We start from the raw sequence: 19,109 nt of genomic DNA, 5'->3' as shown, positions 1-19,109 counted from the left end.
AAGTGTTATACAGTGGTTCATCCTTTAAAAGTTGCGTCATACTGCGGCACACCTTGATGGATAACGCAGCATTCTGTGGCACTTTATCTATTTGTCAGCCATTTTTTTCTGTTAATGCAAGTTATTGCTAGTTTCACCACCAGAGGGCAACTTTGAGAAGCATTTGATAGTCTTCCATATTGCAGGCACGTGGGAGACGGTAGGCTGTCCTTGTAAATAAGAATGAGTTCTTAACTGAATCCATATGTGTTATTTCATAGTTGTGATGTCTTCACAAGGGCTGATTCAAGGTTTTACTGCTAACCTACAAAGCATTACATGGGCTTGCTCCTACCTATCTTTCCGATTTGGTCCTGCCGTACATACCTACACGTACGCTACGGTCACAAGACGCAGGCCTCCTTACTGTCCCTAGAATTTCTAAACAAACAGCTAGAGGCAGGGCTTTCTCCTATAGAGCTCCATTTTTATGGACTGGTCTGCCTACCCATGTGAGAGACGCAGACTCGGTCTCAACCTTTAAGTCTTTATTGAAGACTCATCTCTTCAGTGGGTCCTGTGATTGAGTGTTGTCTGGCCCAGGAGTGTGAAGGTGAACAGAAAGGCACTGGATCAACGAACCGCTCTTGCTGTCTCTGGCTGGCCGGTTCCCCTCTCTCCACTGGGATTCTCTGCCTCAAACCCTATTACAGGGGCTGAGTCACTGGCTTACTGGTGCTCTTCCATTCCATCCCTAGGAGGGGTGCGTCACTTGAGTGGGTTGAGTCACTGACGTGATCTTCCTGTCCGGGTTGGCCACACCCCCTGAGTTGTGCCGTGGGAGAGATCTTTGTGGGCTATACTCGGCCTTGTCTCAGGATGGTAAGTTGGTGGTTGGAGATATCCCTATAGTGGTGTGGGGGCTGTGCTTTGGCAGAGTAGGTGGGGTTATATCCTGCCTGCTTGGCCCTGTCCGAGGGTATCGTCGTACAGGGCCACAGTGTCTCCCGACCCCTCCTGTCTCAGCCTCCAGTATTTATGCTGCAAATTTAAGTATTCTCTCTCTCTCTCTCTCTCTCTCTCTCTCTCTCTCGGAGCCCTATGACATATGCCTCAGGACTACCTGGCAGGATGACTCCTTGCTGTCCCCAGTCCACCTGGTCGTGCTGGTGCTCTAGTTTCAACTGTTCTGCCTGCGGCTATGGAACTCTGACCTGTTCACTGGACGTACTACTGTCCCAGACCTGCTGTTTTAAACTCTCTAGAGACAGCAGGAGCGGTAGAGATACTCTGAATGAACGGCTATGAAAAGCCAAGTGACGTTTACTCCTGAGGTGCTGACCTGTTGCACACTCTACAACCACTGTGATTATTATTATTTGACCCTGCTGGTCATCTATGAACATTTGAACATCTTGGCCATGTTCTGTTATAATCTCCACCCGGCACAGCCAGAAGAGGACTGGCCACCCCTCATAACCTGGTGCCTTTCTATGTTTCTTCCTAGGTTCTGGCCTTTCAAGGGAGTTTTTCCTAGCCACCGTGCTTCTACACCTGCATTGCTTGCTGTTTGGGGTTTTAGGCTGGGTTTCTGTACAGCACTTTGTGACATCAGCTGATGTAAGAAGGGCTTTATAAATACATTTGATTAAAATTGGATTGATTCACTATTATTCTACAATGTAGAAAATAGTAAAAATATAGACAAATCCTGGAATGAGTAGCTGTGTCCAAACTTTTGATTGGTGCTTGATTGACTTCTTCGGGCTAGGGGGCAGTATTTCAGAAGTTTGGATGAATAAGGTGCCCAAAGTAAACTGCCTGTTACTCAGGCCTAGAAGCTAGGTTATGCATATAATTGGTAGTATTGGATAGTTTCCAAAACTGTTAAAATAATGTCTGTGAGTATAACAGAACTGATATGGCAGGTGAAATCCCACTTATTCCAATGGCTGGGAATGGGAACATAAAAGGAAGACCTCCCAGATTGCAGTTCCTAGATGTCAGCAGTCTTTAGAAAGCGTTTCAGGCTTGTTTTTTGAAAAATTAGCTAGAATTTGTAGTTTTTCAAAGTGGCTCCCATTTTGGCTGTAGTGTTTGTTGCGCATTCCAGTGAGGGCGTGCACTTTGTTATTTATCTCCGGTAATGGTCTCCGGTATTCTCCGTCTTAAATTTTATTGTTTATTTACATGTTAGGGTACCTGAGGATTGATTAGGAATGTTGTTTGATATGTTTGGAAGAAGATTATTGGTAATTTACGGTATTCATTTGTATGCATTTTGAACGAGGGAAACCGGTGGATTACTGAGTCAAGCTCGCCAATGAAACTTACTTTTTTGGGATATAAAGAAGGACTTTATCGAACAAAAGGACCATTTGTTATGTAGCTGGGATCCTTGTGATTTCAGCCAGATGAAGATCTTCAAAGGTAAGTGATTTATTTTATCGCTATTTCTGACTTTCCTGACACCTCTGCTTGGTTGGAAAATGTATGTAATGCGGGGCGCTGTCCTTAGATAATCGCGTGGTGTGCTTTCGCCGTTAAGCCTTTTAGAAATCTGACAAAGCGGCTGGATTAGTTTAGCTTTTAAATGATGTATGACACTTGTATTTTCATGACTGTGTAATATTACGATTTCTGTCATTTGAATTTGGTTCTCTGCAATTTCACCGGAGGTTGTCGAGGTGGGACGCTAGCGGAAGAAGTTAATTCATTTGATTCATATTATGGTGTTTCTATTCCATGAAAACGAAAAACCCTCTGGGTTTCCGTTAGGATGGAGCAGAAAATATGGCGCTGTACAACGTGACACTCATAAATTCAGAGCGTTGTCAGATTGTCAGTGTGTAAATTCAGACCGCTTCGCTCTCGGAGCGCACACTGGATGTTCGGGCCGAGGAGTAGGGTTGATTTGAACGTTCTGGCCTTACAACAGCAGTCAAGCACCCAAGCTAATATTGGCTAGCTTGCTAGCTACTTCCAGACATAAATGAGACCCCTATGACCATTTTACTCGCCCTAGCAGAGCTAGTTAGGCAGTTTTCGTGTTAACCAGAGAGTTGGTGACTGTAACTGTGCTGCTGGAAACAATTCAGTTACGCTTTTTTGCCTGAAAGGGGGGGAATATGAGAATGATTCACATGGACGTGTAGCATTAGCTTCAGTTGTAATGAGCGAGCTGGTAAACTGCATGCTTCCCTTATAGGAACTCCTACGCATTACTAATCTAACTCTGTACAAACAGACATCAATAGAGCACACTGGTCATATTATCACATTCGGATAAATGAATAGCATATTGCTTGCTGGTGCACATTATGATACTATTCTTGTTATGGCACATTTCACTCTATCACACAAGCACTGTTCCATCTAGCATCTAATGACCTCTGTCTAGACGGTGGGACTGAGATATGGAGCATTATACTAAAATACTAGGCTAAAAATAATACAAATATCTTAGAAGAGAGTGTTGGTACCTGCTCGCTGGCGGGGGGCAGTTTGTGGGGATCAGTGGTCAGCACAGTGAGGTCATCAATAATGGCCTGAAGATGAGTGATCTCTCCCAGCATGGCAATCTCTCCATTCTGGTCAAAACAACGAGACTCATTTCAGTCAGTGTTATTATATATGGCAATAGCACTGGCCTTATGTGAATGACTGCAACTGTTCAGCTTTGACTCAACACTAGAGGGCAATGTCAACATATTTTAGCTGGTGGCTTATTGACCCCCCCCCCCCAACATCCCCTAAACCCTTCATCCTGTGCCCTTGTGGAGACTTGATAGGATTTGATTGGTATGAGCAGCCTGGTAATAGCTCCACCTCGCCCTCTGATAGGCTAGATGGAAGTTTTACCATATTGCTTATACCAATGAAATCCTCTCAGATCACCATAAGTGCATAAAGCGTAGGGCTTAAGGGACGATTAGGGATTGGCCCCATGTCTCACCCCAGCTCCCTGGTGTTCCCCCTCCCCATACAGCCCCTGCCTCCCCTCCTCGTCTTACCACTACAGGCTGCAGGAAGCCGATGAAGGTGCAGAAGCGTCCCCTCTCCTCCACCAGAGCTCTGCGCACCGCCTGCTTCTCTGTCTCCTCCATCAGCAGGTACATGTCATTCACATCATGCATGGCACTATCCAGCTGGGGCTGCAGGTCCCCTCGGCCTGTTGAGCCAGGAGGAAGAGCACAGGGGACAGGGACAAGGAGCAGGGAAAGGGAAACAGAGGGCAGGGGCATAGTATTCAGGGAGTGGGGGATTGGGTATGTAGAGAGAATGCAGGTAGCGGGACAAGGGAGGACAAAAGGAGGAGAAGAGGGTAACAGAGAGGTCACAAGGAAAAACCAAAGTGTGACATAAAAGAGAGAGGAGGAGAGAAAGAAATGATTAGAACTGTATGGTGTGTCTGGGCTTGAAGGGATAAATCTCTCCCCTCTCATCCCTCGCTTCTCGGTCCCCCAAGCCAATGACAGACACCATGGACACAGGACAGAATGATCTACAAACTCTACACTGGTACTGTATCTACATGAGCTAAACAGAAATGCATACAGACACTAAACAGACTGACATCTACAGAAGTAATAATGGAAAATGTCTTGTCTTGTAATGTCTTGTTAAGTCATGCAGCAGGGAGTAGTATCAGAGACGGCCATGATAGAGAAGATAGGGGGGGAACCTTAGTCAACAGCAACCAGCGCTGTGAGCAGAAAGAGCTTTAGAACAACAAGTCATGCAGGAGTCACAAAGGTCACAGGACAGCATTCCCAGAGGCCTTAGAAAGTAGACAGACTTTTAAAGGTTACAGCTACTAGGCCTAACTAGCTGAAGATGAGTGAGTCAGGCCATTGTATTACAGTGATGTAAATCACTTAGCTTTTCACTATCTCCCAATAGTATTTTTTGGGGGCATGGGAAAACCCCTCTAGACAGAATACATGTCAAGAAGAAGATGTAGCATAGCATAGCAGTGGTGTGGGACGAGAACCACATACTTACCCTGGATTTCTACAGAAGGGAAATCAACCGCAGACAGAGAGAGAGCGAGAAAGAGAGAGGGAGAGAGGAGGGAGAGAAAAATAGAAAGAGGAAGGGACAACAAAGATGGGTTGAGAGGAGGATTTGGGGACATACAGGGGGTCAGAGGGGTGACAGAGGTAAAGGAGAGAGAGCAGAGATCGTTGAGCTCATCGTTAGGGTTAGTACAAGGAAGCCGTCACAGCTCAGTTCACGGCCAAAGTGAGCACGGTTAGAGCAAAATCACTGTTGCCAAAATCAAAAACAATTCAGCCTGGTAAAACAACCCAAACATCAATGTTCCACCGGTTTTAAGATGAAAGACACCTCAGTTGATCATTTTAGGTTCTTGCATCTGCCTGGCAACTGTCTAGAAATAGCCTTAAATAGACAACGGTATTTATTGGCTGCTGGATCAGAGTGAACTGCATCATCGCGAATGAGGGAAGGCCTGTCATTATCATCCTGACCACCAGGGGAGAGTGTTGCTCTATAACCTCAGTCTTCACTAACAGGGAGTGGAGCTATGTTCTCCCTCACTGCGGCTTCCCTCATTTCACCCCCTCACTCGAGTGATTTGAGGCGATTTGAGGCCCTTTTAAAGACCAAACTGTAATCGTCAACCAGCTACAATGCCTTGGCAAAGGATCTCACCTTGAGGATTTGACCTTGACATTTTCAGCACTACTACTACTGTAAAATCATGCTGAAGGGGAGACACAGACTGTTACATTACAGAGAATGTCCGGGTTAACCTATAGTTATACAGCCCAAACAAAATGCGAAACCTGCTGTGATTTCAGAGCACTGGATAGCAGTAGAGGGCAGTTTAGGAGTGTTCAGCCATGCTAGCTATCAGTCGGAGAGAGCGAGAGAGAAGAGGAGCAGCCTACCTTTCCGGGCCTTCTTCTGCAGTTTCATGGTGTCTGAGGACTTCTTCTTGATCTCATGGCGAGATCTCTTGTACTCTGGAGGAGAGAGCGGGTACAGAACGTCATCCATATTGGCCCAGGAGACAGAGGGGAATATGATTGAGGTACCCTGTGTGTGTCTCACCTCCATCATGATGTTTTCATCATGGCCCCCCTCATTCCTACTTGGCATATATCACTCCTCACCTCTCCACCATGCTCGCCGATGTGTGGTGAGCGTTCTGGCACGACAGTGGTTGCCGTGCATTACCCAGGTTGGGTGCCACACATGGGTGTTGGATGAGGTGAGTTTACCCCTTACTATGCAAAGCACTTTGAGTAGCTCAGCTGGTAGAAAGGCGCTATGTAAATCCAATCCAATATTGTTATCATTATTATTATTGTTCACCTTTGGCATGGTCCTTGTCCAGCTGGTTGGCGGTCTTCTTCCAATCCTCAATCCTGTCCTGGAGAGGAGTGATCAAGCTCTCCATCAGAGCACTGGGAGGACAGAGGGAAAGAGAAAGAGCGAGGTACAATGGGTGTGTTAATTAACGGTTATAATAATGATTTAATAAAAAAATAAAAAATAAATGTTTGTACTTAATGGGAGGACAGAGGGAAAGAGAAAGAGCGAGGTACAATGGGTGTGTTAATTAACGGTTATAATAATGATTTACTTTTAAAAAATTTAAAAATTTAAATGTTTGTACTTAACCTGCTTTTTCTCCCCAATTTTGTGATATCCAATTACGATCTTGTCTCATCGCTGCAACTGACAAACAGGCTCGGGAGAGGTGAAGGGCGGAGTCATGAGTCGTTCGAAACATGACACGCCAAACAGTGCGACTTTACACCCGCCCGCTTAACAAGGAAGCCAGCTGCACCAATGTGTCAGAGGAAACACTGTTCAACTGATGACCGCAGTCAGCCTGCAGGCGCCCGGCACCCCACAAGGAGTCGCTAGAGCGCAATGAGCCAAGTAAAGCCCCACCCAGCCAAACCCTCCCCTAACCCGGACGACGCTGGGCAAATTGTGCGCCGCCCTATGGGACTCACGGTCGCGGCCGGGTTGTGACACAGCCAGGGATCGAGCCCAGGTCTGTAGTGACGCCTCAGGCACTGTAATGCAGTGCCTTAGACCGCTGCGTCACTCGGGAGGCTACAATGATTTTCTTTTCCATTTAAATGTAACAATTTGGCTTCATCTGGTACACATCATATGGAACACGTGGACAAAATGAATCTTTGCCATGATGAACTCTAAAAATGATATGTTTTCTTATGAACCATGGAAAATATAAGCTCTAAGATATAAGATGTTTGGAAAGGGAAAGCGGTTTATACATTTTCCTTCGTGGTTCGTCCCACTTCACTATTTGTGGTATGTTGCACATCTGCACAACCCCGTCACTACAGGACGAGCTGGGAGTCCCATGGTGGAGCGTGGAAACTGCAGCCTCCCAGGTCGACCACTCACAGACTGACAGCACAGTGCTGATGTGTGCTTCATCCCTGTTTATAGTGTGATGCAATGTAAACGGGTTAGGAGATCGGTTTTGATGTGCCACCACAGGGTGAGGAAACTTTTGTTCCCAGAAATGCTTTGTAAGGAATGTAAACACCCCAACAAGACACCACCATCATCATCATCACAGACACCATCATTATCATCATTATTATCATCATCATCTTGGTCATCATCATGCTCATCACCACAGACACCACCATCATCATTATCATCATCATGGTAATAGCCTCTGATTTGGAAAAGTCATTAGAGACTACAAACTAAATAGAATGGATTCCTTTCTTTGAGGTTTACTGTGTGGTCTAGAACAGAGTAGGCTGCTGCCGGTGGTGCCATTCATTTAGCCTAAGTGTCTGAGAGAATAGTCTACAGATGTCCTATAATGAGGTGCTTGGGATTCGGGGAGAGGGGAGGGAGGGAGGGGGAGAAGATGGAGGAGGGGGGAAATGGAGCGTGTTCGTCCTCACATTCTGTTTTCTCCTCCCTCCGTCTCCTGTCGGCATCATACATTTTAGGGGGTGAAGGTTCCAGTCTAGATAGTGTGTAGAATAACCCGTCTGAGGTGATCTTGTGTCTAAATCCCACATGCACAAGTATTCTGCCCTGCTATTTCCACATTACCACGGACCCGACCCAAACACTGGGATAGACTTACATGGAAAACCCATGACTGGTACCTCACTCAATGGAGGATGACACGTGTGAATTTACTCTTCTGGCATGAAGAGAGTCTGGGCAGCAGGTAACATAGCGGTTAAGAGTGTTGGACCAGTAACCGAAAGGTCGCTGATTCAAATCACAGAGCCGACTAGGTGAAAAATCTAGCGATTTCTATTTTTTTCATTTCACCTTTATTTAACCAGGTAAACTAGTTGAGAACAAGTTCTCATTTACAACTGCGACCTGGCTAAGATCAAGCAAAGCAGTGCAACAGAAGCAACAACACAGAGTTACATGGAATAAGCAAGCGTACAGTCAATAACACAATAGGAAAAAAAAGAGTCTATATACCATGTGCAAATGGCATGCGGAGGTAAGGCAATAAATAGGCCATAGTAGCAAAGTAATTACAATTTAACAGATTAACACTGGAGTGATAGATGAGCAGATGGTGTGTAAGTAGTGATACTGGTGTGCAAAAGAGCAGAAAAGTAAATAAAAACAATATGGGGATGAGGTAGGTAGATTGGGTGGCTATTTACAGATGGACTATGTACAGCTGCAGCGATCAGTTAGCTGCTCAGATAGCTGATGTTTAAAGTTAGTGAGGGAAATGTAAGTCTCCAGCTTCAGTGATTTTTGCAATTCGTTCCAGTCACTGGCAGCAGAGAACTGGAAGGAAAGGCGGCCAAAGGAGATGTTGGCTTTGGGGATGACCACTCCAACCGATGCCCTTGAGCAAGGCACTTAACCCTAATTGGTCCTGTTAGTCTCTCTGGATAAGAGTGTCTGCTAAATGACCTAAATGTAAATGTAAGCCTACCACATATTCTCATGTCAATACTGTTGTAGCCTCTGAACAAAATCAACGGTCACAGTTTGTCCAAAGCTTACCACAGACTATCAGAATGTCAGCCAAGGAACATGGATGGGATGACAGCTACTCCTCATTACTGTTGGCTACCATCGTCAAAGATATGGTTTACACAGAGCAGTGATTGACAGTTCTTGGGACCAATCCCCACTAATGGAGTAATGGCAGGGACAGAGCTAGGCCTATAGGAGGATGCCTGCGTAAGAGAGCGGGACTTACTTGGTGAAATGGCGCAGTTTGGCCTCGATGCTGCGATGCCGCATGCACATCCTGGTAAGAGCTGATCCAATGTCTCTGGTGGCGCCTGAAAGAGATCACAACACAGAGGAGGTTAGGGAAACATTTGGAAAATGTCCAGTCAACGTAATGTATACTGCAGACCGACAAGCCAGACAGACCACCAAACAGACTGCCCACTGAGGTCTGTTTTAATATTCACTCCAACAGACAGCAGCAACCTGGAGGTAATATACACACTCTTGCCCAAGTCCAAATAAAGATATTAAGGAGAGCCTTTTTAGAGGTCTACGCAGTGTGTGTGTGTAGTGTAGTGTACAGTATGTGTAGGGTGTGCATGAGACTGAGTGAGTAACCTGTAGCTCTGATAAACATCAGGCTATTTATAGCCGAGAAAGTTCACTTGGGAAGAAGCTGACCCGTGAATCTGAGTGTGCCACTTCACTTGCTTCCAAAGGTGAGCCGAGCAACACTAGTGTTTTACACAAGTGGTGTTACTGGCTTACAAAGAGCCTCGGAGAGTATATTATGGACCAAACTGTTATTTGTCACATGCTTCCTAAACAACTAGACTAACATGCTTACCCTACTGGTCCTTTTCCCACAACGCAGAGTTAAAGATAAAGCTAAACAAAATATATATACAGTGCCTTGTGAAAGTATTCGGCCCCCTTGAACTTTGCGACCTTTTGCCACATTTCAGGCTTCAAACATAAAGATATAAAACTGTATTTTTTTGTGAAGAATCAACAACAAGTGGGACACAATCATGAAGTGGAACGACATTTATTGGATATTTCAAACTTTTTTAACAAATCAAAAACTGAAAAATTGGGCGTGCAAAATTATTCAGCCCCCTTAAGTTAATACTTTGTAGCGCCACCTTTTGCTGCGATTACAGCTGTAAGTCGCTTGGGGTATGTCTCTATCAGTTTTGCACATCGAGAGACTGAAATTTTTTCCCATTCCTCCTTGCAAAACAGCTCGAGCTCAGTGAGGTTGGATGGAGAGCATTTGTGAACAGCAGTTTTCAGTTCTTTCCACAGATTCTCGATTGGATTCAGGTCTGGACTTTGACTTGGCCATTCTAACACCTGGATATGTTTATTTTTGAACCATTCCATTGTAGATTTTGCTTTATGTTTTGGATCATTGTCTTGTTGGAAGACAAATCTCCGTCCCAGTCTCAGGTCTTTTGCAGACTCCATCAGGTTTTCTTCCAGAATGGTCCTGTATTTGGCTCCATCCATCTTCCCATCAATTTTAAACATCTTCCCTGTCCCTGCTGAAGAAAAGCAGGCCCAAACCATGATGCTGCCACCACCATGTTTGACAGTGGGGATGGTGTGTTCAGGGTGATGAGCTGTGTTGCTTTTACGCCAAACATAACATTTTGCATTGTTACCAAAAAGTTCCATTTTGGTTTCATCTGACCAGAGCACCTTCTTCCACATGTTTGGTGTGTCTTCCAGGTGGCTTGTGGCAAACTTTAAACAACACTTTTTATGCATATCTTTAAGAAATGGCTTTCTTCTTGCCACTCTTCCATAAAGGCCAGATTTGTGCAATATACGACTGATTGTTGTCCTATGGACAGAGTCTCCCACCTCAGCTGTAGATCTCTGCAGTTCATCCAGAGTGATCATGGGCCTCTTGGCTGCATCTCTGATCAGTCTTCTCCTTGTATGAGCTGAAAGTTTAGAGGGACGGCCAGGTCTTGGTAGATTAGCAGTGGTCTGATACACCTTCCATTTCAATATTATCGCTTGCACAGTGCTCCTTGGGATGTTTAAAGCTTGGGAAATCGTTTTGTATCCAAATCCGGCTTTAAACGTCTTCACAACAGTATCTCGGACCTGCCTGGTGTGTTCCTTGTTCTTCATGATGCTCTCTGCGCTTTTAACGGACCTCTGAGACTATCACAGTGCAGGTGCATTTATACGGAGACTTGATTACACACAGGTGGATTGTATTTATCATCATTAGTCATTTAGGTCAACATTGGATCATTCAGAGATCCTCACTGAACTTCTGGAGAGAGTTTGCTGCATTGAAAGTAAAGGGGCTGAATAATTTTGCACGCCCAATTTTTCAGTTTTTGATTTGTTAAAAAAGTTTGAAATATCCAATAAATGTCGTTCCACTTCATGATTGTGTCCCACTTGTTGTTCATTCTTCACAAAAAATACAGTTTTATATCTTTATGTTTGAAGCCTGAAATGTGGCAAAAGGTCGCAAAGTTCAAGGGGGCCGAATACTTTCGCAAGGCACTGTATATATATATATATATATATATATATATATATATATATATATATATATATATATATATATATATATATATATATATATATAAAGAATGAGTAAAAATAACATATACAGGGAATAGCAGAACCAAGTCGATGTGCAGGGGTGCGAGGTAATTGAGATAGCTATGTACATATAGTAAGGGTAAAGTGACTAGGCAACAGGATCGATATTATGTTAACATGCGAGTAGGAAGAGACCCATCTGGAGTTCGAGTATCTAAAGAACACAGTCTCTTAGCCTGATAACCTCTTACATCAAGGTTTAATCTCAGAGGTATGACCCTGTCATGATCAGAATGGGAGAGAGACAAAGACAGACAGGGTATTAGGGGTTTAACAGGGAGGATCAACAGGGGGCGATATAGAGGATTTACAACCAGCCTCCTTCTCCTGAGCCCAGCTACTTTCCACTCTGCTGACTGGTAACTAAAGATTGTGGACTCTAGAGCCCTGAATCCAGATTGCTGGACACGACACAAGGGGCTTATACACCACCCTATCCACACCCCTCTCTCTCTCTACCTGGGGGTGGCTCGGACTACACCCCTAACCCTACCCGTGCCCGAGTGGGAGGATCAGGGAGAGGTATTACCCCAACTACATCTGATTACTCATGTTGGACAAGCAGACCCTTCCACCTTAGATAAGTGCAGAGAAAGCCAGCTCCTTCACCTGAACCTAATATCGTCATATTACTACTTCCTGTCTCCCAGTGGCTCAGAGACAGGAGGATCCAATTCGAGCATCCAGCCCCCTGGCCCCGGGTCCACCCCATCCCCACCGTTACAGCCATCAACCTGACACATTTCATAATGAGAGATCTGGGGCTCCTTTGACCTTGGCCTAATCTTGGTGAAGTCATACCTATAGGACTGGTGGGAGAGACTGGCTCCTAGTATATACATATATACACATTGATTACACACAGAGAGTGTTGAATGAGAAGGGGGGTACTTGTTCATTTGTGACAGTCAGCCTTCTGTATTGCTGGCCCATCCTTCACTTGGATGCCTACAGTCAAATCATTGACTACTGCACAGTAACACAGAGAAAGAGACAGAGACAGAGAGACGTAGAGAGAGAGAGAGAGAGAGAGAGAGAGAGAGAGAGAGAGAGAGAGAGAGAGACTAAAAGGCCAGTCTCTGTGAAAACACACTGTTAAGATACAGAGAAGCTGTATTCATAATTACCCAGCAACCATTCATTAATCCAGCCCAGGGCAACACTCCCTACGCCCCACCTACCCTCTACCCTCCCCCCACACACCCCAACACACAGCACGCACACACACATACGGAATGAGAGGGGGCGTTTTCTAACCTCACTTTGAAATAGTGTCTAATGTCATGCCAATAAAGTACCTTGAAATTGAAAATTGAGAGAGTGCAGGAGAGAGAGAAAGAGTCTGGGGGAGAGAGAACGAGAGTGCAGGAGAAAGAGAAAGAGACTGGGGGAGAGAGATGCATACATAGTGGCAAAAAGAGAGAGGGGAGCAAGTGAGATGCAGTGAAAGAGGGAGAGAAAGGGAGAGAGAAAGAAAGAAAGAGAGACAGGGAAAGTGAGAGAAAGAGAGAGAGAGAGAGAGAGAGAGAGAGAGAGAGGCAGTGCTGAGAGGGATCTCCTCACACATTCTAATGAGCTGACTGCTGGGGAGAGAGTGTAACAGCGTGTGTGTGTGTGTGTGTGTGTGTGTGTGTGTGTGTGTGTGTGTGTGTGTGTGTGTGTGTGTGTGTGTGTGTGTGTGTGTGCGTGTGTGTGTGTGTGTGTGTTCGCTCCTTTTAATATATTCCCTTCCTGTTTTATATTCTTATTAACTTCCTCTCTCTCTCTCGTAACAACATCCGCAAGAGATCAACAACAAGATGAGGAGGGAGAAAAAACTCCAGGCTCACATCTGGGCAACAAATTAGGCCAGCGTATGTCTAGCTATGTGTGTAGCTATTTGTGTGTGCACCTATGTCTGTGCATGCTTGTCTTAGAAGGGTGAAGAACGGGGGTAAAATTAAGCAAGTTTAATCCCCCCCCCAGCACACACTGTATTTGTAAAGTATGGGCAGCCTGTAGCTCAGTCACTATACCCTGTTCAGCTATAGGTCATCCCCTCATAGAGAGACAGCCAGTGACCTAATCCTGAAAGGAGCTCCTCTCCTCTGTGTAGTCTGCTGTCGTCCCCATCTGCTCCTGCTCCTGCTCCTGCCCCAGCACAGCACAGCACAGCACAGCACAGCACAGCACAGCACAGCCAGTCTGTGTTTACTGTTAGCCTCCCTCCCTGTAACCCTCCTCCCTGCAACACTCCCCTCCCACAAGGAACCCACGGGAAGCCAGCACATATTGATTTTTCCCAGGACATTTAGTCACCAACACCATGGTGAGGGAACAGGTTGATATGATAGAGAGAAAGGGGGAGGGAGAGAAAGAGAGAGCAAGAAGCGGGTGCATTGGGTGGATGTGAGAGGGAGTGGGAGAAAGAGGGAGGCACAGGCACAGGTAAAGGGAAAGAGCGATAGAGCGGGGTGACAGAGAAGGTAACACGGAGAATGACAGACAGGAATGGAGTGATCAGTCATTAGTGTTCCCTCCATCTCTTGCTCCCTACCCGATTTCCTCAGCCACACACCCTGTCAGGCTGCAGGCACCTTTAGGGTGCTAATACAATTCAGCCTGTTCCCTCACCATACCCCCCCTCCCCCAATAAGGCTATCTAACAGTAGAAGTAGATTATGTGACTTCTTTTCTTTTTTCCTGATTGATCAAAGAGGGAAAGTCGGGGTCATGACAGCCTTGAGTATTTCCTTGCAGATAAGATAGAATAAGCCAAGTCTCCACCGAGAGGGAGTGGAGTGGCAGCTGTTCAAACACACACAGTGGTGCTAACAGCTAACATCCACACGCCCCTGCACACTCTGACCTGTGGAATCAACACTCAGGCCTAAACAAACAGCAATAGGACTCAACAGGAGTCAATACTACACAGACATCACACACATCAGACCTCCAGCCACGTGTCCTCCGTAGCAGTAGGAAAGTGTGTGAATGTGAAATCGCAGTTGCTAATCGTACATCCTGATTCCTGACCCGGTCTTTTCATCTGTTCAGTGGGACAGCTGCTAGTGGTTTCCAAGATCTCCTCAAGTGTATTTCCTGGAGATAAGGCGTGTGAGCCGACCGCGGAAGCAGACAACCAACCCAGCCACTGTTGCTAGTCTCTGCCCAACCCACTGCCCCAACACACAGACAGCCCCCCACATTCACAGCTTCCTGTAAAATACTGCAGTATGCAACCACTCCAAACATACCACACACACAACACACACACACACCATCCGATATAATAGACCACCGCCAGTCCAAAACACTCACTATCGCAGACAAATCTTAGGTCTCATAAACACTGTAACTTGTCCCCAATGGTAGGTGAAGCACAGAGCAACACAGCACAAGATGTGTTCAGTTAACACATGGGGGAGAGGAGGCCAAGCCGGTCTGCACTGCATATTTATGGAGCTTTATTAATGCCCTGATGAAGTCACTGGGTGGAGAGCAGTAGATCAAAACACACACGGACAGGGCTGAGTGGCTGCGTGGAGAAGGATTCATGAATTGAGCAGGTCCATATCCCACTGCCATAAAGCATGCGGCCTACTAAGTTCCTACTGCATCTATTTCGCATAAAAACCTTAACATGCACCCAAAAGACTCAAAGATCAAAAGTAGTGTGTGGGTGTGTGTGTGTGTGTGGACAGTAAAGGTGTCATTAATACAGCCCCTGCTGTGGGCACCCCACCCTCCTCCCCCCTCCTCTTCTCTCTCCTGAAGGGAAAAGGAGGGGACGCCCCACCCTCCTCCCCCCTCCTCTTCTCTCTCCTGAAGGGGAAAGGAGGGGACGCCCCACCCTCCTCCCCCCTCCTCTTCTCTCTCCTGAAGGGGAAAGGAGGGGACGCCCCACCCTCCTCCCCCCTCCTCTTCTCTCTCCTGAAGGGGAAAGGAGGGGACGCCCCATGTGATATTCCTCTATTTACTCTACTCCCTCGCTCTGCCTTTCTGCCATTCTTCCACTCTGGGACAAGGGAGGGGTCACTGATCTGCCTGGAAGGCTGCATTACTATCTGAGCAGCTAACCGATCGCTGCAGCTGTACATAGTCCATCTGTAAATAGCCCACCCAATTTACCTACCTCATCCCCATACTGTTTTTATTTATTTACTTTTCTGCTCTTTTGCACACCAGTATCTCTACCTGCACATGACCATCTGATCATTTATCACTCCAGTGTTAATCTGCAAAATTGTAATTATTCGCCTACCTCCTCATGCCTTTTGCACACAATGTATATAGACTCTTTTTTTCTACTGTGTTATTGACTTGTTAATTGTTTACTCCATGTGTAACTCTGTATTGTTGTCTGTTCACACTGCTATGCTTTATCTTGGCCAGGTCGCAGTTGTAAATGAAAACTTGTTCTCAACTAGCCTACCTGGTTAAATAAAGGTGAAATAAAAAAATAAAAAAATAAAATTATAGGTGGTGCCAGTTTTGTCTGAGTGTGCCCACGAGTAAAACGCCCAGACACACTGGCGGGTTAGCTATACACACAATCCTGTCCGCTGTGTGAAATGTTCCTACTCATCAGTCTTTGAGAGACGGTGAGAAAACAAATGAAAAACTGTAGAGACCCTCGTTTTCATTTCGTCTGCACTGTTGATGAACTTTAGGAAATAACCTAAGTGGATAAACTCTGCCAGTTGCCCGGCAAGAGCCTAATACTGTTCACTAGCTTAAAGCCCAATTAGGCCTTTCTGGCAGGTGGGTTCAGTGTGAGGACGGCAATGCAGATAGGAGTGTGTGGTTGATGCACGAGAACAATGTTTTTCCCATTCCTCTCACTGGAGAGACAGTCAGAAAAAAGTAGAGCCTTGAATAAAACCCACAGAACCCTCGTTCCCTGCCTTCGTTCCCTTTCCAAATCAATCACCACCCTCTCAAACTGACGGTGCTGCTGGTTGCCGTGACAGCACAGACCTGGCTCTCCACCGTGACTGCGGTGGGTCTGTCTGTTGCTGAGGTCACACCGGCAGAAAATTATTTTTGACTTCCACGCCTCTCTACCTAATATAATAGTACCTATCTAACACGAGACACTCTAAAGAGTGTACTGTATGAGGATAAGCCTACATTCACATCCGTATCAGTTTGGCAAAGGATTATTAGACTGTTGCTTTAACAGTGCTGGATTGTTTATATCACGGGGTGTCTCTCTTTCACCTCTTCCTCCCCCTCCCTTCCTCTATTTCCTCAGTCACAAACATCATCCAGCCATTTTCTGCTCTGTCACAAGGTGGCCGGCTGTGGTTTCACATGCTATCCCATGACTCTTTATGGGGCTCCTGGAAATGAAGAGCTGTCAATGAGGCTTTCGGCGCAGCAGTAGGCCCACAGCTAATATTGAGGTCGGGCATACCTCCGCCGCAGTATTCCTTCATCGTACTCTTCACATGCAAGTCACAACACTCAGAGCATCTGACCAGAATATAGCTTCAAGCGTTCCATTTGGGAAAAGGGTCACTGGGACTGTGCCGTGAAGAAAACCACCTCTAGGACAAACTGATAGCACACACTTACTGAACATTATAGTGCCTGAGCAGAAACTTAAAGTGGAACTGACAGCATTTTAGCAACATCAACTCTTATTAAAATCTGTTCATACACAGTGCATTCAGAAAGTATTCAGACCCCTTCACTTTTTAGATTTTTTTTTGCAAATGTACTAAAAACTGAAAAAAAAGGAAATATCAAATTTACATAAGTATTCGGATCCTATACTCAGTACTGTGTCGAAGCACTTTTGGCAGCGATCACAGCCTCGAGACTTCTTGGATAGGACACTACAAGCTTGGCACACCTGTATTTGTAGAGTTTCTCCCATTTTTCTCTGCGGATCCTCTCAAGCTCTGTCAGGTTGGACGGGGATCGTCGCTGCACAGCTATTTTCAGGTCTCTCCAGAAATGCTCGATCGGTGTTCAATGCCACTCAAGGACATTCCGAGACTTGTCCCGAAGCCACTCCTACATTGTCTGGGCTATGTGTTTAGGGTCATTGTCCTATATGAAGGGGAATCTTCGGCCCAGTCTGAGGTCCTGGGCGCTCTGGAGCAGGGTTTCATCAAGGATATTCAGTTTTTTCTGTACTTTGCTCCGCTCATCTTTGCCTCAATCCCGACTAGTCTCCCGGTCCCTCTCGCTGAAAGACATCCCCACAGCATGATGCTGCCACCACCATGCTTCACCGTAGGGATGGTGCCAGGTTTCCTCCAGACTTGACGCTTGACATTCAGGCCAAAGAGTTCAATCTTGTTTTCATTAGACCAGAGAATCTTGTTTCTCATGGTCTGAGAGCCTTTTAGGTCCCTTTTGGAAAATTCCAAGCTGGCTGTCATGTGCCTTTTACTGAGGAGAGGCATCCGTCTGGCCACTCTACCATAAAGGCCTGATTGGTGGAGTGCTGCAGAGATGGTTGTCCTTCTGGAAAGTTCTCCCATCTCATAAAGGCCTGATTGGTGGAGTTCTGCAGAGACGGTTGTCCTTCTGGAAAGTTCTCCCATCTCCACAGGGGAACTCTGGAGCGTGAGTGACCATTGGGTTCTTGGTCACCTCTGTGACCAAGGCTCTTCTCCCCCGATTTCTCAGTTTGGTAGGCTCTAGGAAGAGTCTTGGTGGTTCCAAACCTCTTCTATTTGGATGAAAATGAAAAATGAAAAATAAAGTGTCATTCTTCCTGGGGGTATACAGTGCGTTCGGAAAGTGTCCAGACCACTTTACTTTTCCACATTTTGTTACGTTACAGCCTAATTCTAAAATGGATTAAATAATTTGTTTTCCTCATCAATCTACACACAATACACCATAATGACAAAGCCAAAACAGGTATTTAGAATTTTTTGCAAATGTATTAAAAATAAAATTGTCCATAAGTATTCAGACCTTTTGCTTTGAGACTTGAAATTGAGCTCAGGTGCATTCTGTTTCCATTGATCATCCTGGAGATGTTTCTACAACTTGATTGGAGTCCACCTGTGGTAAATTCAATTGATTGGACATGATTTGGAAAGGCACACACCTGTCTATATAAGGTCCCATAGTTGACAGGGCATGTCAGAGCAAAAACCAAAATCCTACAATGTGATTTTCTGGATTTTTTTCTTCTCATTTTGTCTGTCATAGTTGAAGTGTACCTATGATAAAAGTTACAGGCCTCTCTCATCTTTTTAAGTGGGAGAACTTGCACAATTGTTGGCTGACTAAATACTTTTTTGCCCCACTGTATCTCCACAGTAAAATGAGTACTATATCTACATAACCTGAAAGGCCGCTCAGCAAGGAAGAAGCCACTGCTCCAAAACTGCCATAAAAAAGCCTGACTACGGTTTGTAACTGCACATGTGGACAAAGATCATACTTTTTGGAGAAATGGACTCTGGTCTGATGAAACAAAAATATAACTGTTGGGCCATAATGACCATAGTTATGTTTGGAGGAAAAAGGTTGGAGGCTTGCAAGCAGAAGAACACCATCCCAACTGTGAAGCA

General features: G+C 45.5%; 1 protein-coding gene across 10 annotated transcripts in view; it reads right to left on the bottom strand.

The window, feature by feature from the left end:
• Positions 1–19,109, bottom strand: part of LOC112244903 (protein MTSS 2) — an 81,309-nt gene that overhangs the window by 10,791 nt on the left and 51,409 nt on the right. For 6 of the 10 annotated variants that reach the window (XM_024412774.2, XM_024412777.2, XM_024412776.2 and 3 more), the window contains exons 4-9: positions 9,197–9,281; positions 6,322–6,413; positions 5,895–5,969; positions 4,984–4,992; positions 3,993–4,150; positions 3,462–3,569 (exon numbers count right to left, since the gene is read on the bottom strand). In XM_024412774.2, the coding sequence (XP_024268542.1) occupies positions 3,462–3,569; positions 3,993–4,150; positions 4,984–4,992; positions 5,895–5,969; positions 6,322–6,413; positions 9,197–9,281 (527 nt within the window). The remainder of the gene's footprint in view (positions 1–3,461; positions 3,570–3,992; positions 4,151–4,983; positions 4,993–5,894; positions 5,970–6,321; positions 6,414–9,196; positions 9,282–19,109) is intronic. The other 4 variants (XM_024412775.2, XM_024412778.2, XM_024412783.2 and 1 more) reach the window with 1 other exon arrangement.

The sequence above is a fragment of the Oncorhynchus tshawytscha genome, linkage group LG04, assembly GCF_018296145.1.
Source record: "Oncorhynchus tshawytscha isolate Ot180627B linkage group LG04, Otsh_v2.0, whole genome shotgun sequence".
NCBI classification, from domain to species: Eukaryota; Metazoa; Chordata; class Actinopteri; order Salmoniformes; family Salmonidae; genus Oncorhynchus; species Oncorhynchus tshawytscha.
Note: the sequence above shows the minus strand (reverse complement) of the source record. Positions and strands in the feature narration are given on the sequence as shown.